The 23,119-nt window shown below is 42.3% G+C and overlaps 1 protein-coding gene across 2 annotated transcripts in view; it reads right to left on the bottom strand.

The window, feature by feature from the left end:
* The window catches only part of TIPRL (TOR signaling pathway regulator), a 30,441-nt gene extending 19,889 nt beyond the window's left edge, over positions 1 to 10,552 (bottom strand). Inside the window, exons 1-3 of one of the 2 annotated variants that reach the window (XM_045797460.2) lie at positions 10,312 to 10,552; positions 5,039 to 5,218; positions 4,239 to 4,338 (exon numbers count right to left, since the gene is read on the bottom strand). In XM_045797460.2, coding sequence (XP_045653416.1) covers positions 4,239 to 4,338; positions 5,039 to 5,218; positions 10,312 to 10,415 — 384 coding nt within the window. In that variant the 5' untranslated portion in view covers positions 10,416 to 10,552. Of the gene's footprint in view, positions 1 to 4,238; positions 4,339 to 5,038; positions 5,219 to 7,373; positions 10,267 to 10,311 lie in introns of those variants that run through there. The other variant, XM_087859054.1, reaches the window with a different exon arrangement.
* Between the last annotated feature and the right edge of the window lie 12,567 nt (positions 10,553 to 23,119).

Raw genomic sequence — 23,119 nt, forward strand, 5'->3', positions numbered from 1 at the left:
CTTAACCAGTTTTAAGCATACAATTCAATAGCGTTAACTATATTCACATTGTTGTCAAACAGATTTCTAGAACGTCTTCATCTTGCAAAACTGAAATACTATTAGAACTGTTAACCCGTACCTCTGTGAAAAACAACTTTATCAACTAGGGTACAATACTTATGGCAGTTCCTTTCGCCTTTAGACTTAACAAAGTCCATTCATCTCCAATGTTTACGTCTGTGCATTTCTCCCTAAAAATGTACTTCGAAAAGCTGAAGATACTGAAGATGATATATAAATGGCCAATAAGCATACGAAAAGATGCTCAACATCACTAATCATTAGCGAAATGCAAATTAAAACCCCTCACGCATTGCTGATGGGAATGTAAAATGGGGCAGCCACTGTAGAAAGCAGTATATAGGTTCTTCAAAAGATTAAAAATAGAATTGCCGTGTGATCTAGCAATTCTACTTCTGGGTATATATCCAAAAAATTAAAGCAGAATCTCAAAGAGATATTTGCACACCTCTGTTCATAACAGCACTATTCACAATAGCCAAGGACAAGCAACCCAAATGCTCACAAATGAGTGGGTAAACAAAATATGGCATATACATATACAGAAGTATTATTCAGCCTTTAAGGATGGAAAGTCTGACATGTGCTACATTGATGAACCTTGAGGAACTATGCTAAGTGAAATAAGCCAGTCACGGAAAGACGAAAATTGTATGATTCCACTTATCTGAAGTATCTTGAGTGGTCAACTTCATAGAAACAGAAAATAGAATGGTGGCTGCCATGGGGCTGGGGGAGGAGGAAATGGAGAGTTATTGTTTAACAGGTACAGTTTCAGTTTTTCAAGATGAAAAGGTTCTGGAAATCGGTTGCATAACAACATGAGAATACTTAACACTAACTTAAAATACATAGAAATTGTTAAGATGGTAAGTTTTGTTACATGTTTTTTTACCACAGTAAAAAAAAAAAAAAGAGAGAAAGAGAAAAAAAAGCTCAAAATATTAAATCACACTGAATAAGTTGGTAAATGTTCCAACATGCTTTAAAAAAGAGTGCTTTCTTTAGGGGCGCCTGGGTGGCTCAGTCCATTAAGCATCTGACTCTTGGTTTCAGCTCAGGTCACGATCTCAGGGTCCTGTGTCAGGCTCCAGACTCAGCGAGGAGTCTGCTTGAGGATTCTCTCTCCCTCTCCCTCTCCCCCTCCTCTGGCTCACGCTCTCTCTTTCTCTCGCTTGCTCTTAAATAAATAAATACATCTTTTTTAAAAATACTTTTTTAAATGCATGGACATTAGACACGTTTTATTCCTAAAAGGCAATACAACTAGGAGAGGCAGTCTTCCCCTTTTATCCTCCTGCAAAGTCAATTTATTTATTTAACAAGAATGAAGAAAATGACCACATGTTGCCAGGTACATATTAGGCATCTCATGTCATAACATTCTTACACCATAATCTTGGAGATGTTCTGAGGGTGACCCAGCTAATAAGTAGCAAGGCTGGATTTGAATCCAGCCAGTACGACTCTATGACTGGCTCTCTTCTCTTATACTATGCTACAGCTCACGGAGTAATAGGTAAAACTACCCAAAAAGAGTGAGAAAACACTACACACACGCGCGCGCACACACACGCCCACACACACGCACACACCCACACACCCCAGCAGCCCCAGCAATTAAAAGGCAAGAATTTAAGAGCAAAAGGAAAGGCTTCATTCTAATGCCTCATTCTCTGACATTCTTACCATTTATATAAAATACATTCTCCTCCACAGGCATATACTTCCTATACACACCAGGGCTTTTGTTTTCAGAAAGGGTAGAAGAATCAAATAATTTAAAATCCCAAGTAATATTCTAGGGCAAAAAATCCTTTGGGGCGCCTGGGTGGCACAGCGGTTGAGCATCTGCCTTCGGCTCAGGGCGTGATCCCGGCGATCCGGGATCGAGCCCCACATCAGGCTCTTCCGCTATGGGCCTGCTTCTTCCTCTCCCACTCCCCCTGCTTGTGTTCCCTTTCTCGCTGGCTATCTCTATCTCTGTCGAATAAATAAATAAAATCTTTAAAAAAAAAAAAAATCCTTAGGTATTGGGGCGCCTGGGTGGCGCAGTCGTTAAGCGTCTGCCTTCGGCTCCGGGCGTGATCCCGGCGTTCTGGGATCGAGCCCCACATCAGGCTCCTCCGCTGGGAGCCTGCTTCTTCCTCTCCCACTCCCCCTGCCTGTGTTCCCTCTCTCGCTGGCTGTCTCTCTCTGTCAAATTAATAAATAAAATCTTAAAAAAAAAAATCCTTAGGTATTAAGAAAGTCAAATGCAAAAAATGTTCCAATGGAGTGACCTTACACAAACAACAACCATGCTTAACAATAAGCTACAGCACTGGTATTAGGTTATTAAGAGACACATACTTTAGGATCTTGAACCCATTTCTTCACCCATAAAATGAGGATAAGAATGCCTATGATATAAGGTTATTTTGAGGATTAAGCAACAAAGTTCTAACAATTTTGCCTAGAAAACGGTTACTCAATTTTTTAAGGCAATAAAGGAACATATTCATCAACTCTGTTTAGACCATAAAGCAAAAATAAATATTTAGACAACATATCTAGTCTTGGTATTTCAATAATACTTAATATATATTTTCGATTACATCTTGGTATATATCTAGTCTAATATTTTAGTCTTGTTATTTCAATAATATTAACTTAGTTTCCCTGACATTTGGGATATGATATTATCACCATAATAATAACAGCAGCTACCATTTATGGAGATCTTGCTGTGGAACAGACATTGTGCTAAACATTTCACATATATACTCTTATTACCTTACAACTGCTATTATCCGTATACCAAAGTAAGAAACAATGTTTAGCAAGATTAAATTGCTTTTCCAAGTTAAGTGATGGTATTGGGATTTGATTCCAGGCCTGCCAAAGCTTGAGCTCATTACCACCAGTGAGGGGTGATCACACTGACATTTGTCAACACCAGCTTAGAACAAATTACATTACAGGCAAAAGTGTCAGTAAGACTACTGAACACGCTCTTGTCACATCTTTGAAGTATTAAGGGATTGAAATAACCTTGCTCCCCATTAGATTGTAAAGGACGGATTTTTGTCTTTTCTCTGCTATAGCCACAGCTCCTAGAATCAGTACCTAGCTCAGAGAAAGAGCTCAAGAATGAATGAATGAGTGAGTGAGTGAATGAATGAATGAATGAATGCATACAAGTTCTCTCAAAAAATGTGTATTTGTCTTGGAAGGAGCAGAGGAAAATAGTTAAAGCTTGGAATATAGGAGTGGCAGAAAATGAAGAGAACAGAGTTCCTGCTATGAACTTCTGTCTTCCCAAGACTCTAAAAATCTCTGCAGAGACAAGGAGCCCATACACAGCTCTATCTCCTTAACATTTCTGCCTAAGCACCAACATAGGAGTCTCCAATAATCACTTTTACACTAAAATAATTCTGTTCTCTATAATTCAGTGTGACAGAGACTTGCAACCGAAGCCAAATTTTCTTCATTTCAAATTGTAAGATGTCAAAATGCAGCTAAGTTCCCAATATGAGACCTACCAATTCCACTTTCCCAGCGTCATTCACCATGAAGTGCATCTCTTCTTAAGCATGGTTTAAACAGATACATTATTAATGTGGAACTTTAGCATTTACTGAGCACTTTCCCACAGATTAGCTCATATCAAAACTCTGCTGTTGAGGTCAGTATTTCTGTTTATCCAATTTACTAATAAAATTGAGGCTCAAAGTAAGCAACTTGCCTAGAGTCATACCAGGTTCACAGACAGTGCAGGCAGGACAAAAACCTAAGCTGTCTGACCGGAAGTCCTATCTGCCCACCCGCCTGTTCATCGTAAAACCGTAAGCTACTAACGAGCAGGTTCTGTCCAAGTCGCCTAATTCATCACACCAAGGGCAGATACACATTTTAATGCTTCTTGAGAGTGATAAGGACAGCATTAAGGCAGTTCGCCATTGCTACTAAACATACTGCTGAGAGTACAAATTGTTCCACTGTGGCCTTCTTATTTTCTGTTTATAATCAATAAGCAAAATCCCTTCGCATTACGTTCTGGAGCTTCCCTCAATAGAGAGTTAAGTGGGATGAAAGTGGTAGCAAAATTAAGCCATTATCAGAAAGTTCTAATGCGGAGACCGTCCAAGACAATTAATGACTTTATCATAAAAGCAAAAAATAAGATTTACCTTTAACTTAAGTGATTCTCCAAGTAATGTTCCCTTATAATCTGTTGTATAGGTCCAATCGTATGGTTTAATAACTTCTTTGGAGTGTTCACCCTCCGTCCTCAAATATCAAAATAAGAAGGATCAGATTCAAAAATGCAGAATATAGATCATCTGTATTCATATATCACACCAAATTATATTCTACAAATAATACAAATAACCTAATAAATACATATACTTGTCGTAATTCACTAATACAAGCTCTTTCTTGGTTCTTCTGCATACTTATTGTCATTAAACTTGTCATATGCTGATAGAGGCTCTCCAGTTAGTCTGTATTCTGCCTGAGAACATGGTTTAAAAAGCCGGCTTATACTTCTTTGTATCCTCCGAGGTACCTAGCACATAATACGTACAAAGTAAATAATTGCTGATTTGATTATCAAAGAAAATACATTTTTCTCTATTTCAAGGCTCCTCACATTTACAATGCAAATCACAACGAACCATTTTTCTTCGAAAACGGGTACAATAAAGTACACAGTGTACTGCCTCTTCACTGAAGAACACTGAAAGCTCAAAAATGTAAACCTCACATAGCTCAGCTCAACTGTAATTCAACGGAACTCAACAAGTATTCACGAGGTGGGGTAACCAATCTCCATTTTATGGATGAGAAAAAATGAATCCTAGAAGGATCCAACTATCAAGTTTAACAATAATACTTGCCTTTCACTCTAATAAAATACACATATCATGACTGAAGATTTCTTTCAACTCTTCTTTTTCTTTTAACCCATAACTGCCCAGATTCTCACCTGCTTTCCTGCCACTCTTCAGCACAGGCTACTTTAAGCATTCCTTGATAGTTGTTTACACATCTTAACGCGTCTGTAGCATTGAACTCAATCCCAAAGCCAGAGCCATGCTGGATTCTTAAAACGTTGTCTCCAAACATCATTTCAGGGAGAGATGGCATATGTAACTCATCGGCTAACCTATGCATAACCAAAAGTCAGGTAATAATTCCAAAACGGTTATAATTTTAAAGTAGGCAATAGAGGCAAAAGTTTAAATGTGCTCTGAGTGAAGTTCTAAGGGACCACAATGAAAGCACAGGACTTTAGTGCAAGTCTCCTATGACAGCTACTTTAGCAGATCAGAAGGCTTTCTTTAAATTTGCTTTTTTAAAACTTCTGGATTTTGAACAGCTACACAGCTATTATTGTTAGGTAAGGGAAAATAATACTATATTAAAAATATATCATTACATAAAGCCAACAAAGGACCTATGCATATCCTAAGACCACAATTACCCTCTTTCCTATTGCTTTAGATTCATTTCTAATCAGACATACCAATCAAATCTTGCATATATATTAAAAACAAATAAGCAAAAAACCCCTGTATGAACAAATTAAACAATCAATACTGATTCTTATTAGAAACATCTATTTCATTCCTGGATCACCAAAGGCCCACCACTATCAAGAATAAATACATGGGTTCTAATTCTACTATGACTGCCTAGGAGATGACCTAATGTACCATAGTCTCATGTTTCCATAAGCTTCATGTTTCTGGTAGACTTTTTGTTCTTACACAACAATTATATTAATTGTAGTTATGAAGAAAAGATAGCACTTAAAGGGCCTGTTTCTTGTAGGAAAACAACCTTTCCAATATAATTCTCAACTTGTCACAAGTTTTAAAAGGTGGTAATGAGAAGGCAAAAGCGCCAACACTGATGAGGGAAACCAGGCACTTTGCTTACATGGATTTCTGGAAGGACTGTGTCAATTTACATTCTATCCCCTGGCGCACCAATTAAGCAAAAAGTACCAAAATTTAATCAAATTTACATCCTGACTCAAAATACCAATTTTGGGAAATCCGTAATAAAGAATAATTCCGAATGCAAAAAGGAGCTGTACACATCAATACTCAAAACCATCTTATTTATAACAGTAAAAAAGAAATACTCAGAACGTCCAATTATAAAGAAATAAATGATTCTGTATACTACAGTATATTCATACAATGAAATATTATAGAATCATCAAAAATGTTTAAAGAGAAAATATAATAAAATAGGAAAAATGATTGTGATACACAGTAAGGAAAAAAATGTACATATATTTATCACATTTGTTGTATAAGTATGTATGCGCGTATCAGTGATCTAATGTTTTAAGGTGCACATTTTTAGTATGATATCTAATAAAGTTAATTTTTCATCACAAATTTAAGTAAAATTTATTCGTAGTTATTAGGAGACAGAAAATATTACACACTAGAGAAATTTACACTCCTATGTTCATTGCAACACTACTCACAACAGCCAATATGTGGAAACAACCTAAGTGTCCATCCACAAATGTATGGATAAAGAAAATAGGGTTTATACATACAACGGAATACAATGCAATCTAAAAAAAGGAAGGAAAGTCTGCAATTTGGAACAACATGGATGAAACTTGAGGGTATTATGCTAAGTAAAATAAGTGAGTCACAAAAAGACAAATACTACATGATTCTACTTATATGAGGCATCTAAAATAGTCAAATTTGGGGGTGTCTGGGTGGCTACGTTGGTTAAATGTCGGACTCTTGATTTTGGCTCAGGTCATGATCTCAGGGCTGTGAGATAGAGCCCTAAGTTGGGCTCTGCACTCAGCCCAGAGTCTGCTTGAGATTCTCTCTCTCCCTCTGCCTCTGCCCCTTCCCCTGCTCCCACACACACTGTCTCGCTCTATAAAATAAATAAATAAGTAAATAAATAAAATCTTTTAAAAAATAAAAATAAAACAGTCGAATTTATAGAATCAAACAGTGGAATGGTGGTTACCAGAGGCTGGGAGGGGAGGAAAAAATAAATCACTAATCGACAGATATAAATTTTCAGTCAAGCAAGATGAATAAGCTCTAGAGATTTGCTGTACAACACTGTACCTATAGTTAATGTATTGTACACTTAAAAATTTGTTAAGAGGGGAACTACAAAAGACGCTGAATAGCCAAAGCAATCTTGAGAAAGAAGACCAAAGCTAGAAGTATTCTACAAAGCTACAGTAACCCAAACAGTATGGTGCTGGCACAAAAACATACACAATAATCAAAGAAACAGAATAGAGAGTCCAGAAATACACCCACATTTATGGAGCGCCTGGGTGGCTCAGTCAGTTAAGCTTCCGATTCTTCATTTCTTCATTTCAGCTCAGGTCATGATCTCAGGGTCATGAGACTGAACCCCACATCAGGCTCGGCAATCAGCGGGGAGTCTGCTTGGGATTCTTTCTCTCCCTGTTCCTCTTCCCCTTCCCCTGCTTGAGTGTGATTTTCCTCTCTCAACTAAATAAACAAATCTTTAAACCCACATTTATACGGTCATTAATCTTCAACAAAGGAGGCAAGAATATACAATGAGAAAAAAAAACAGTCTCTTCAATAAATGGTGCTGGGGAAACTGGAAAATCACATGCAAACAAAGGAAACTGACCCACTTTCTTACACTGTACACAAAAATAAATTCAAAATAGATTAAAGATCTAAATGTAAGACCAGAAACTATAAAACTCCTAGAAGAAAACATTAGGCAATAAGCTCCCTGACATCAGTCTTGCAATATAATGTGGATCTGTCTCCTCAAGCAAAGGCAACAAAACCAAAAATAAATAAATGGGACGACATAAAACTAAAAAGCTTTTGCAGAGTGAAGGAAACCATCAATAAAATGAAAAGGCAATCTACTGAACAGGAGAAGATATTTGCAAATGATATAACCGATGAGGGATTAATATCCAAAATACATAAAGAACTCACACAACTCAATATAAAAAAACAATCTAATTAGAAATGAGCAGAGCAGCTGAATAGACATTTCTCCAAAGAAGACATAGAGACACATGAAAAGATGTTCAACATTACTGATCATCAGGGAAATGCAAATCAAAACCACAATGAGGTATCACTTCACACCTGTGAGAATGGCTATTATTAAAAAGACAAGAAATAACAAACGGCGAAGATGTAGAGAAAAGGGAACCCTCCTACACTGTTGATGGGAATGCAAAATGGTACAGTCACTATGGAAAAGAATAAGGAAGTTCTCCCCAAAATTAAAAACAGAACTACCATACAATCCAGCAATTCTACTTCTGGGTATTTATTTGACCAAACAAAAACATTAATTTGAAAAAAACATGTGTAGCTCTATGTTCACTACAGCATTATTTACAATAGCCGAGATATGAATGCAACCTAGGTATCCACTGAAAGATGAATGGATAAAGATAGATATAGATACATACACACACATACTTCCAAGAAAAAAAGTACAAAGTTCGAATAAAAGAAAAGTTGTTAAGAACACAGATCTCATGTTAAGTGTTCCTACTACAATAAAACACAATTTTTACAAGAAAATATTAAACACTTAAAAGATTTAATAAGATGAAGATTGAGTGTATTGGAATAAATATTTCATAAAAAACATCCAACTAAATAAATTTTAACTACTTGACTGAATAATGCATACGAAATAATATAAAATGTGATTCTCTGCATTTTCCCCAATATATCTGGAGAAATCTGGTGGTCCTACAAAACATTCCAGTTATATATGTAAAATCATTAGTCACTAATTTACACTGCTAATCATCCCTTCAAGAGTCTCTTCCCTGGTCACTTCCCTCTGCCTAAATCTTACAATACCAGCGCGCCCTAGGGTATCATCCCATAACCCTTTCCTTTTCTTCTGGATAACTTCTACAAGATCTTAGTTTACTCCCAAGGCTCCAGGTATCAACCAGAAGCTGATGATTCCCAAACGTAAACCCAAGGAACGGTCCTGTTTTTTGAGTTCCAAGATAAATGCTTACTGCATCTCCACTTAAGACCCCCCCAACTCACATTTCAACAATCTAAACTGTTCCTCTAGCCAACAACTGCCCCAATCTGTCCCTCCTCCTGTTTCTCACCTTGTTCAATGACGAACCTTCCCATGCAATAGCCCAAGCCAGAAATCTTGTCATCAGTATAGTTTCCTTCTTCCTCCCTCCTCCTGTCAATTAGCCATTAAATCCAGGTACTCCCCTTCTAACTGGTCTCCTTACCCAGTCCTGTAGGCCTCCAATGAATCCTCCACATCACCTTCAGAGAAATCTTTCAGAGTGTACATCTGACAATATCACTCCTTTGTACAAAATTACACCGGTGGTAGTCACACCAAATACAAAGTCCTTAGCCTGTCATACAAATTCTCTCAGTATCTCCACCCCCTGGGGCCTACCTCCCATTTCCCACTTGTCCCCCTCTGGCACATCACGCTGCAATCACACACAAATGGTTCTTCAAACAAACCCAGGCTCGCACTCCCTCTGGCCTCCCGGCTTTACACGTGTCCCCTGACACCCCCAAACTCTGTCCAGATTCAGCTCAGGCATCACAAACGCCCCACAGCTCGCACCATGCCTGGCCTCCTGGCTTTACACATGCGCCCATGCCCACCCCATCCAACCGACTTTAACAAGATTCACCCTGGCATCCGAATTTCCCGGACGCCTTGTCCCTCGCAACGATCTCAAATAACCCCGCGTATACACCTCTATCAGATATTCACACGGTATCATAATGGCCTGTCTCTCTCATAAGACTGAATTCCTGGAAGCAGAGGCTCTCTCATCTCCTATATTTCAAGTGCCTGGCACAGCACCTGACGTGCTAAAAACCAAGCGCACGTATCATCCCCGCTATCAACCCCCAAGAAAACGGGTCACAGCCACGCAGAAAGAAACGGTGTAAAGGCGTCTCGGGCTGGGGCAGGTAGAGACCCAGGGCGAGGGCGAAGTCCACCAGCCCAGTCATGCTCTGCTCAAACCCGCGCGGAGTGACAGTTGCACGAACGCAACGCCGGGCGAAACCCCACCGAAGGACAGGAGGTGGCCAAGGGATTCTCCCCCAACGTGGTTCAAGGGTCCCGTCCTCACCGACGGAGCCTCCGCCCCGGCGAGGGTTGGGGCTGCGCGCAGCTCGCCCTGCCTCCCGCCCAGGCCCAGCTCCCCGGCCCGCGCCCCGAGTCCCGGAGCCTCACTTCTCCACATCCGCTGACTTCATGATGTGGGTCTTGGACGCCGTCAGCTTCCAGGGCCCGAAGGAGAAGTCCTGGTGGCTGCTCTGGAAGCCGTGGATCATCATGGCCGAGGCGGCGCCGGTGCGGGCCTCACGGAACAGGCTGGAGCAGCGGCGGCAGCGGCAGCGGCAGCGGCACGGCGGACACCGGTTCCTCCGCCTCCGTCCGGCCCAGCCCCCTCGGCTTCCGAGCCGTTACCATGCCCAGCTCCTCCCCGCCCCGCCCCCTGCCGGCCGACCTGGACGCGGGCCCTCCTTTCGCCTTCACCGCCCCTTGGACTTTTGCTTCCGGGACCAGTTGCTAATGTTGCGTGACCCACGTCGTACGTCACGATGCACCGGAAAACAGAAAAGGGGAGAAACTGCTGAGGGGCGGGTCTTCGGCTGCAGGGGGTGTGGTCAGGGACGCACCGCCCCTCCCGCTGGACTCTTTGGATGACGTCATCTGACAGTATTTTACAGAACGCCGGAGTATCTTACAGAACGCCGGAGAAGGCGAATTTGGCAAGATCTTTACAGACCTCGCAAAGCACTGTCATTATCTCGCATGTTGGCAAATCAGTGTTCAGAGGAAATGTCCTGTATTTTTCTGTTGAGACCAAAAAACAGAAGTCCTTTAGCATTTAGGAGGTCCAGTACCTAGTGTTACATGATTCAAAAGTGGACATCTAACTACTGTTGACTAAGATAAACTCCTATCAAAAATTCAGACTTCGACAGTTCAAGCCTTTCCTGCTCTAGATCCCTGGTATAGTGGAAGCAACATTGGAGAAACTGGTATTAATTCCATTTTTGCAGTGCCGTTTTGGGCGTCCTTGGGCAAACCTCTAAGGATTTTGGCTTCAGTTGCCTCAAAACGAGATGGCTTGATGTTAGGACAGCTCCCAAATCTGTCTTTCTGGCCTCATTTTCAGACAGTCGCTCTCAGCTCTACCCATGTGCACTCAGCCCTACTTCTAAGCCCTTATCCTTGCTGTTCTATCTCTTAAACTATTAAGTATATTCAGACGTATCCTTTTTCAGACTCAACCTGGCACCTTTGGAAAATATAGATTCTCCAGCCCCGCTGCCTCGCCCTAGCCAAGGAATGATTTGCCTTGAACGGACACATCTTCAAAAGGCTTTTCCTGAACCCTGGACCTGTATTTACTTCTCCCTCTGAGCCAACATGTTGATTTAAGTCAACTTCAGGGTCCACTTATTCACCCAAATGAGTATCAAAATGTGAGCACCTGCTATTTGCCAAGCATTTGTTTTTATAACAAAACAGCACTCTCGCCCTATCTTGAAATGGAGATTGACGATGGAATTCTGAGACATGATTTCAGTGATACAAGGCAGGACCCCTTTCCCCTCAAAATGTATGTTATCTATCTATCTGTCCAGTTTCATCTAAAATTTCAATTGCTTCAACTAGGGCAATGGGCCACTGATTTGCTTAATCAGTCATTTACAATTTAGTCTAAATGATTTTATTATATCATTTTCTATGAGCTGGCCTTGATAGAGAAGTGCCAGACCACACTATCCAGACCTGAATTAGTGCTTTCCCACCTACCCTTTCAAAACATTTCTCCCCTTCCCATCTTTTCCTAAGCAGGCTAGGATGAAGACTTCCTATTAGAAGGATATTTTTATTTAAATTTAAAATCTAACAATTAAGCCCCTTATCTCAATGGCCTCCAATTCAGCACGTTATTAGAAACTTTAAGACTAAAATTCTCTGAGAAACAAATCTTTAAAGGTACAACTTAAAGCACTCACACATTAGAAAGAAAGAAAGATATTTAGGCGTTAAGTGGGTATTGTCTGTGCCCATTCAAGTACTATCATGCAACAACTATCTGCTTTATAAAGCTGGTTCTTGGGAAGGAGTAACACCTGGGACTTGATTTTTCAACAGATTGGGCAAAGGATGTTTGAGCCACCCAAGCAAACCATCCACTGTACAAGTTTGTCAGGATTCAGTTCTGAGGGACGCCTGAGTGGCTCGGTTGGTTAAGCATCTGCCTTCGGCTCAGGTCATGATCTCAGGGTCCTGGAATCGAGTCCTCTGCTCAGCGGGGAGCCTGCTTCTCCCTCTGCCTGCCACTCCCCCTGCTTGTGTGCTCTCTCGCTCTCTCTGACAAATAAATACATAAATGTTTAAAAATTTTTTTTTAAATTCAGTTCTGAAAACAACCAACTGGTTATTATAGAAATTTGCTTATTTGCTCATTACATGGGTTTTGGGGGGCACCCACTGTGGCACCAGAATCTGCTTTAGGTATAAGAACACAGCAGGGAATAAAACAGGCAAGATCCCTTTCATCTTGGAGCTCACACTGTAGTGAAGATGGGCAAAAAGCAAGGAAACACAAAATTTATGATTTCAGACAGGGTTAAATTCTGTGCAGAACATTAAGCAACTTAGGTGGAAATGGTTGTATGCATGTATGTGTTTGTATGTGTTTGGGGATATAGAGAGCAGACTGGTATAGATGAGTGATCAGAAGAGCCCATTACTGGGAGTGTCTAGGAGATGAAATGTAGGCATGGGGCAAAACAAGAAAGAACTTGATGATGCCCTGCTAGCAAACTTGGGACTTTTCCCAATGAGTGATTAGGGGCCACTGCATGATGGTGAGAGAGTATGATGGCCTAAACTTGTGTCTTCTTTTTTTTTTTTAAGGTTTTATTTATTTATTTGTCAGAGAGAGAGAGAGAGAGTGAGCACAAGCAGGGGGGGAGGGGCAGGCGACGGAAGCGGAGAAGCAGGCTCCCCCCTTAGCAAGGAGCCTGATGCTGCGGGACTTGATCCCAGGACTCTGGGATCATAACCTGACCCGAAGGCAGATGCTTAACCAACTGAGCCACCCAGGCGTCCCTAAACTTGTGTCTTCAAAGTGAGATACATATCCCTATCATCATGGTGCAAAATGCGCTGGAGCAAAAGAAGAAAATATTAGTACTTCTATTTAAATTTATTTCATCTTTTCTAGTTCTGGCTTTGCGCGTGTTTCCTAATGTACATACTGTATCACATAGTCATACGCATTTTATTTGCAAACAAATATTGGGATGCATGCTTGATTTTTTACAGATATTAATGGCAAGTGATCAAATGACTTTGTGGACCATTAGCCCTAGTTGAAGGCAGTAGTAGAGGGTGAGAGAGAAGAGGACAGATATGAGAGAGGGCTAGGTGACTGCCTGAATGTAAGGGGAGAAACATCCAATCTGTGGCCTGGAGGTCGCAACACCATAATCAGGATACCTGTCAACTGACCTGTTGAAAGACAGGGACCACCAAGAGGAAAGATATGATCATATAAAAAGAGAGAATAATTCTCTGAGGAAGAACCTGCGGCAACAAAGTCTGACTCCCTTTGTACCCCCACATGTGAAATTCTATACCATGCACATAGGCACTGACTGCTAGAATCTGTGCAGCGTGGGGGCATTTCTGAAAGAATGGTCATGGTCATCAAAGAAAATCAATATTGTTCAAATCTGTATACTGCATCAGTTGTAATTTGGTTTAACTGTCTCTTTTATCTCAGAGCGATTCCTTTCTGCACTACAGAACAGCATACAGAAAGATTGATCTTAAAACTGCAAAGAGGGGAGCCTGGGTGGCTTAATTGGCTAAGCATCTGACTCTCCATCTCAGCTCAGGTCTTGATCTTGGGGTTATGAGTTCAAGCCCTGCATTGGACTCCACGCTGGGCATAGAGCTTACTTAAAAAAAAAAAAAACTGCAAAGAATTTGGCCAAACTGCACATCCACAAGGCTACCCAGCTTTCCCTTCATTCAAGGGGTTCAGGATCTGTGCACTGACTCGGATCTGGGAATTAGGGAGGGACTCTGGCTTTCGTGGTGATACAATCCAAGTTTTGTTTTCGTTTTTGTGGTTTTTACTATACTCAGGGTTGTGTTGGTAGCACAGATCAAGTAGAACTCTAATGTACTGTTCATCTTTTTCTAGCCTAGGGACTCACCATCAGTTACTCCTGCCCAAGATCTCTGTGGGTCAACCCATTCTGATGCTCACTCTCTCTTTGCTGCCTATTATAGTTATCACGCTCACATTGTCTCTGGTCAATTAAGTACTCCTATTTGGCTTTTGCACCTTGGACATCATACCCATGATGTCTACATGCCCATGGAAATCATGGAGTCTATTCTAATGGAACGTCTCCCATCTCTATTCCTGCATCGCAGAAATCAGCCAATGAAACCTTTCAAGGATGGTGGTGTACCTTTGTCATCAGTGTATTTCTTGGTAAAGGGCAGGTACTCTAGTCCTCTCCAGGGACATAATTAAGAGGTGGATGAGCAGGTTACATGAGAGAATCATTCCAACATTCTTATCTCCCTATGTCTTTGCATTACTTCTACATTAAGGCAAAGATAATCTATATCTCTACTTCTGGCATCAAGGGTCATGGTCGAGATCAGGTTTCAGTGTGAGCCTACTACAAACAAGTCCCAGCTGTTCACACCAGTACATCGAATCCACATATCAATGCATTCAGGCCACTCTAAAATTACATTCCTCTTTTGATGGACCAGCATCCTCAGCGTGGAAATAAAAATTCCCACACTTGGGGCCCCTGGGTGGCTCAGTCGGTTAACTGTCTGCCTTTGGCTCAGATCATGATCTCAGGGTCCTGGGATTGAGCCCTATGCACCCAGAAGGCAGTCTGCTTCTTCCTCTCCCTCTACTGCTCCTCCCTCCTCACTTTGCCACCCCCCCATGCTTTCTCTTTCTCAAATAAATAAAGTCTTTAAAGAAAATTCCCACACTTGCTTTCTGGAATTTTGCCAACATAAATTAGCAAAATACTGCAATTTGTTTGCTGTTTTCAAGTTCTGGATTTGATTTTGCGTCTTGTCCTCTGGATGCACTGACAGTGAAAATAGTTAAGAACCAGAAGCAATGAGAAGTGGTAGGTGTTAGGCACAGGGAGAACTCTCGCAAGATGTCTGTCTCGGATGAGGTCATCCTAGAGCCCTGAAGCAAATCAGGACCATCTTAGAGAGAGGAAGGGGGCTGGAGATTGTGGGATCAGGGTACTTAAAGTTTTCCCAAATCTCACTGCCTCAACTGTAAATGCCTCACTCTTGGTCTAAATGTTTTAAAGTCACATAAGAAAACTGCAAGCCTGCAAATTAAACCTATGCTGAAAGTCAGCCACCTGCAGGGCCATCTCTGGGGCTCATTTTGTGTTCTTTTAGCTTAGTAGCTCTAAGAGGCCAGAGATACTTATATTAGGTGACCATAGAAACTTGCTAGCTTTCTTGCTTACAACGAGCTAAGCCAAGGATTTAAGTTATGTATTCTGTTCCTGTTTAATGGTTTCCCTGACATTTTCAACATGCATACTTAAAAAGGCCTATTCATTTCTATTAGTACCCTCCTCTCAAACACCATAAGTGTCTTGGAACCCTTTCATTCCAACCACCATTTCACTTCGTATGTTATTTTCCTCCTGCACTTAAAAAAAAAATCCATTTTCTGGCTCCCCGTTTTTACTAGCTATCTAAACTGAATTTTTTCAAAAACCCTCAAAAGGAATTGTGCTTATATGAAAACAAAACAGAGGAGGTGGCAATTGGGACCCTTTGTTCCATCCTGAAGTAGGGGAGGAGAAGAAAAGTTCTTATGAAAAGTGGAGAGACACCACAGATGTGTGAGATGGCTGGTGGAGCCCAGCAGCAGAGAGAGCAGTTCACAGAGGGTTAGCCTGGGGCCTAGGAGTGTCTCCTTAAGTGCTACAGGAGGCCTCAGTACCCCTCAGCTTATTGATGAAGCGAGTACTAAACACAGAAACACATTCCCTAAGGGAGCCTCTTAGTCAAGTTACTCTTGGTTGCAAGGAACAGAATCCCTCTTCAAACTAGCTTTAGGAAAGTACTCTATTCTATGTGTTTAAGAATCTGGGGTTACCTCATGGAATATGCCTCGAACGTGAACAACCGGGCCTCGCAAGAGAGGAATGAGGAGTTGGAAAGCCTGGGGGTCTGGTTAGCCCTACTCAGTCTCTCTCTTGTCTCCCACTCTCTCTCTTTCCCTTTGCTCTTGTCTATGCATCTACTTCCTTCTCCTCTCTTTGCAGATCAGCTCATTCGGCTTCTCTTTGTATGTGGCCCCCAGAGCTTCCTGGTAGATATCTTGATAGCTGTCTCTGGGTTCATATTCTAAATTTCCAGAAGAGAGAATCTGACTGGCTCAGCGTGAGTCGGGTGTCCGGCATAGCCCAGTCAGCGTGATAAACGGGGCCATGTTGGTACAAACCGCTCGACTTTGGAGACAATGGTTCTCAGAGATGGATACACACTGCATGCCCTGCCCCCAAAGTCTGTAACAGTGAGCTTTGGGCTGATTAGGGGAGGGACAGAAGGGTTTGGAAGTATGTGGTACTGTGAGTTTAGGCAAGTCCCAGTGGGGACAGAATGGGATAGGAAAAAAGAAACTGAAAGAGAAATTATAGAATTTAACCTCTACCTACTTTACAGTTTTCTTTGACCAAAAACAGATGTCTAAGCAACACCTTGGCAAGGTCTGGGGACCCACAAGAGCATGGATTAAAGGTGAGCACTAGGTTATTTCAAAAGTCAAAACAGAAACTTTGTAGAGTCATCAAATACATGAAACGGGAGTTCCTACTTGTAGATCAGTCCGCTAGGTCTCTCACAGCCAGGGACAACCCAATAGACACCCAGTTGGCTTATGAGAAATCCAGTTTATGAGAATTAACACTCCTACTTAGGCTTCTGGGGCATTTCTGTGAATTTAGGGGGAGGACTGATGTGAATTCTCACCTGCTGGAAGAACTGCTGGGCTCCAGGAAGCACGAGCCACTGTGTGGCCAGCCACATAGTGGTCCCTACGTCTGTTGAGGCTCTCAGGTCACTCTAGTGGCTGAGAGTGGAGAGGATGTGGGGAATCAGGAGCATTGTTGGTATTAATTTTTTTTTTTGTCTGTGATGCTAATTTTGGCATTAGAGTTTTCATCACACAAATACTGTTGTGCTTTGTTGTGTAATATGTATGATGCAGGGACCCATCGTGAGTGTAGATTTAAGTGTGTGGCATGGGACAGTGGCAAACAAGCTGAAGGAATGACAGCAAATCACATTATTTTAGAATAATTTATAAAGGGAATCAGGGGCACTGTATCTTTGTGACAATTATTCATGTTAACTGTTGGAGTAACTGGTCCATTTCATAGAGAACTGGTGTTGCTTTGGTATAAATGAGCACTCATTTGGGGACTCAGGAGAATGTAAACACATAAAAGACCTTGATTCAAATGTTATCTTAAAAGATTGTGAGAAGATACTGGATAATTTCTCAAGAAGACATATTATACTCTCTAAAGTGTTTTTATAGAATAGAGTCTAGAAAAGGTAGATTTTTGTATGTGTGTGCTTTAATTCAGGCCACAGAAAGGCTAAGCGCTAAAACTGCAGAGAATGCACAGATTTACTCAGGGAACAACCGTATGCTAACTTTTGAGGACAGAAATGAGCAAGCGAACCACGGATTTTAAGTCCTCTACCTGAGAAACTCGGATTAAAAATGAAACAAATAGAACCATTACAGGAATTCATGCTCTTCTTGTCCAGGGATACTGTATGGCCAAAATATCTTTCTTTCTTTTTTCTGCTTATTTTGGGGCCAAAACGAGGATAAAAGACACTGAGGCAAGTTACATGCGGGGACCTTGAATGGACAAACAGGCTTTCTTTCTGAAGGTGTACGTTTAAATGTAAGTTCAAAACCTGGAGGTGGAATGAGCTGGTAGAGGTGGGATGAGGGAAGACAGGGCCGGGATCTGAGGCGATTCTCAGCTGGGATCAGGGGTCTCCCTTGGTGGGCACGAGCAGAAGGCTATGCCTCTAGCTGTGACCGGGGACCTAGAAGCAGAGCCCATCACTAGTATGAGTTCCAAGGTTGATGTTAAAATGAAAAGAAAAACAAATCCTAAGGGATTATTGCTGTCATCGGGTACAATCGATCAGACTAGCCTGAGGAGAGAAGAAGAAAGGATTAGGCTTTGGCAAGCGGACTCTTCAACGTTGACCTTGAAATGGGAAAAGTCGAACTAGGCGTTGGAGGGGAACATAAATGGATAAGCACCAGGGATCCCGAGTCAGGCTGCCTGGGCTCCAACCTTGGGTCCTCGCTTGCTAGTTGTGTGGTCTCTGCCGACCCTCACTTTGTTCACTAGTTTTTCTCACTGTTATTCCTCATCATGGCAGACCTCACGGGGTGGGCAGGAAAGCGAAAGGAGAGAATACATACGAGTATCCAGCACAGGGCCTCTCCGCGGTGCGTATTCACTACACGATCCATGGGCATACACTGAGTCACAGCAGTGCATGCCGGTCATTCCGCGATGCTCCTTCCCCAAGCGTGGTCCTGAGGCCACGTGCATCAGAACGGCCTGAAATGCTTCCCAAAAATTACATTCCTCCCGCCCCTCCCAGAACTACTAATTGAGAATCTGTAAGAGTGGGATCTGATCTGAGGGGGGGACTTCATTTGTAACAGCGTCCTCACACTAATCTTACGTACCCTAAACTCAGAATCTTCAGACCGTGGCACCCTCGGGGGCCACTAAAAAGCTAGAGCATTCACCAGAGAGAGCAGAAGCGGTGGGGATAAAATGGGAGGTCCCTACAGATCACTAGACACCGTGGTTTTCTTCTGGGGGGGTGTGCGTGTGCAAGCACACGTGAGCACTATGAAGGGAGCGGGTGGGAGGCAGCCGATACAGAGTGATGATTTTTTGGACACGAGTCTGTGCCAGACACAGTGATAAGTTATTTACAAAATGAGTTCATTTCATGCTTCACATGAATAAAAATTAACATCAACTCTTCTTTTACGTAAAAATGGGTTATCTCAGATGCAGCTAACCGTATTTGTGAAACACCTGATGTTACTACCACAGACCACGGCCCACGTCCTGCTAACCTACAAGTAGGTTATTCCTAATTTCAGTGAAGGGGCAGCCAACAAGTAAAACAGCTCCTGGGGACATCCTGCTAGGATTGTGGCTGCATAGACTATCTGCTGAGCATCAAGCCACCTGGAGAATGGCAGGGCTGAGCAGAGAAAGGCAACAGAAGGCCCGTTGCCAAGTCTGTCAGACAAGCCTGAGGGTGACAGAGAGGAGGAGGGTGAGAGAATGGTAAAGTGGGGTGATTTGGCCTCAGAGGGTGGGGGTTTTAGGTAGAGTTGGAAAAGTAATGTTTCTGAAGCATCAGTGTGGAGTCAGGAGCCCACCACCATCTTGGAGGTACATGGGGTTAAAAAGAATGAGCTGCCCAGCTCACAAGGGCTGTGAGGGAAGCAGAGTCCTCACAGAAGACAGATATCAGTTAAGGAATTTGAAAGGAGCAGTCTATAAACAGTTCAAAAATGTCTGTAAGAATTGGTTTTTCACGGATATTGGTGAATGGCACCTCCATCTTCTTCCTTCCCCTCCCCTTCTCTCTCTCTCTCTCTCATTCTCTGTCTCTCTCTTTCCCACCTCTGGGCCTTTGCACGAACGCCTCCTAGGCTGAGAATGCCCCTCATCCCACTCCATCTGGCTCGCTCAAATATTCCCTCAGAAACAGGCCCCAGTGTTTTGTCTTTGAGAAAATCTTCCTCACCATCCCCTCCCCACCTCCCCGTCAGCACGAAATGCCTCTTCAGTGTTGTCACCATACCTTCTATCCACCGTCATCAAAGCTCTTCTCTCATCATATAGTAATTATCTGCCTGTTCCTCTGTTTCTCTCAATATCCTATAAGCCAGTGATTTTCAAATGTTAGTGTGCAACAGAGCTACTTAGAGGGTTTATTACGATAGATCGCTGGGCCCTGCCCCCAGAGTGTCTGAATCACTCTGTCCAGGGAGCTCTGATAATTTGCATTTCTAGTAAGTTCCAAGGGGATATTGATGTTGCTGGTCCAGGTAACACACATCAAGAACGTGTGTGGGAGAGGCCGTGGGTTGATATTTCCCAATCGCAGCACAGTGTCTGGCATATGATACGTCCTCAATGGGTGCTTGTTGAATAAATAAATCAAGAAAGCTCATGTGGATTTTCAGCAGTGTATGAAGCAAACTTTGTCCCTGGTTTCATCATAGCGTCCCAACCTCCCTTCTTCTACTTCTGTTAACATCAGTCCCCTATGAGCAGTGAGTTCCTTTCAGCTTCCCCTGTCTTCCTGATGCAGGTCTGGTCATTGTGGAACCTTACAGAAGTCTGCTGTCCCGGGCACTGCTTTGCAAACCTTGCTTCATGGCTTCCTACCTTTGCCAGTTAAAACTCATTTTCCTTCTGTCCCATTATCTCAGTACTCATCAGGTAATGAACAAAATTCTCTCATAAACTAATTTAAACAAATGTGCTAGTGATTTAATGTTAGTGATTTGCATGTCCCTCCTGTTTAATTATAAATTTATATTTTCACAGAGCTCTTCAATGTCTTTTTGCAAGGCATTTAAAAGTTGTTGTTGTTGTTGTTGTTGTTTTTTAAAGTTTAGGCTTGTGCCTGGACTTATTCATGGATTCATAAGGATTTATCGAGAGCCAACCATGATGCAGGCACTTGCTAGGTCCTGAGGAATCAAAGACGAGTAAGACAGGGTACATATCCTTAGGAACTTACTTCTACACCTAGGAGACAGACACGTAAGCAGTGTCCCTAACGCCAATAGACACATGTGTGAAATGCTATGGAAATACAGAGAAAGGGGCCACTGACCAGGCTGGAATGATTGCAGGATTGTCACGTGAAAGCAGACCAGAAAAGAAGCTATGAACCTCTCATGGAGAAGGGAAGAAGGAACAGTATGATGTCTTAGGTAAACTACAGGGAGCTTGGGAGGAGGCTAGACCCTACCAATATACCTCATTCTTATTAAAAAACCATTAGGGTTTTTGTTTTGTTTTGTTGGTCATGCTATAAATTAGCAGTTAATAAAAGTTTAATCTCATTAGGATAAATAATTTTATAACATTTCAAAAGAGAGATTTCTGACAACCCAATTATTCTAAGATCTCAATAATGAAACCACGTTTCTAATAAAACAAAAATAATTTGGAAATCTTTTACATTTGGTTTCACTTTCCCTGAGCAAACTCTGATGGGAGAAATGCGCACCAGGAAACTTCTAAGTGTCAGGAAGAGGCAGCTTAGATCTCAACTCATCTTTCAGAATCCCCACGGTGAAGGGTACCCATGACACACATAGGGGAGGACTGGGGCTGGGTCTACATAAACACAGATAAAACGACCTAGTGCTGAAAATAGTCTACTCTGTTCAATTTCCTGTGAGTCTCAATAGGAAGAATGAGCAATAAAATAATTGCTTTGTATCTTAACAGTGTGATTCTACCTTTCCAATGAGCAACACTGAACCGAACTGTAGCTCTACCGGGCTCTCTTTGCATGACCTATGTCACCCTCAGGTCACAAACTTTCCTTCCTACTTCCTCAAGTCCATTGATTGCCGTCCTAGTCCTCCTGTTCCCCATTCACAGTAACTTCCAATTCCTCACTGATTCATGCGTTGAGTTGAAGCTATTATCACAACTCCTCAATTTTGAGCTCTTCAAGGGCAGGGGCCTTTGTCTTACTCATGTTTCCGTCCTCAGAGCCTGTTTGGGACTGTGAATGACACAATAGTCATTCAACAAACCATTCAAGGGAACAGACAGATGATCCAGCGTTTGGGCAATGGTAGGAAAGGCCAGGCTGGAGACTGGAGGAACTCCCAAGGGGTCAAGGCAGGGCTTGGGATGGATTCCAGAGATAGCTGGTGGGAGGAAACCCGTGGAGACAGGGACCCCTTCAGGAGAAATCCAACAGTAGACCGGGAGAGAAATTCCTGTTCATCCGGGAAGCACACATGGGTAGGGCGATCCAGGCTGAAGATCCAGTCACAGATCTGAGGACCAAGAGCAGGACTCAGGCTCCACAGCCGGAAGAGAGGAAGGCGGGACCCCATCCACAGAAAGGTGATGTGACAAACAAAGAATGGTGTCAAAGCATGGGACACATAGGGAGACAAGGGGGAGCCATCACTCAAGGCAGAGGCTCAGTCATGGAGAAACGAGGGAAGAACTTAGTCCCTGAGCTGAGACCAGTCTTTCCTTGTCATGTGTATCGTTAGATCAAGTCCCTCAGAACTTGAAATCACTAGAGAAAGTCTCCATACCTTACAACCAAAGAGCTCAGTGGAAACAAGAACTTACTTTCAATATCTCCTTGAGTCCCCCTGCCCACAGCCCTTCATGCCCAAGTTTGCACATAAAATGTAAAAGGGAGGCCAGGTTCTGTGCAGGGGTGGGAGTAGAATGAGAGAATAGGAGAATTCTGACTTGGAGGAACTCAAAGGGGAGGGGAGGAGCACGTTAAGGATGAGAAAATAAATATAAAGCAGGATAAGTGGTTAGGGAGAGGGGATGTAGAAAATCCATAGGATTTGAGGAGCGGGGAGAAGACCAGAGCCGATTGCATCCAAACTTACTTACTTACTAACTCATTAGTAAAGGAGACATAGAAACCAGCCATTGCAAATGCTAGGAGGCTGAGAAATAGATTCGCTGAGGTAACTTGCAGAACAAATAAAGAGGCCCAGATGATATTGGGCTTTATTATTACCTCAACAAGAAAACAATTCTCTTTTCCTAACAGAGCTAGAGCTAATTGATTTCTTCATAACCATATTTCAGTTGAACAAATATTTCCTAATAAAGGCACAATTCACGAATCAACT

Source organism: Ursus americanus, chromosome 2 (genome assembly GCF_024610735.1).
Source record: "Ursus americanus isolate L20-20 chromosome 2, mUrsAme1.1.p, whole genome shotgun sequence".
Classification (NCBI taxonomy): domain Eukaryota; kingdom Metazoa; phylum Chordata; class Mammalia; order Carnivora; family Ursidae; genus Ursus; species Ursus americanus.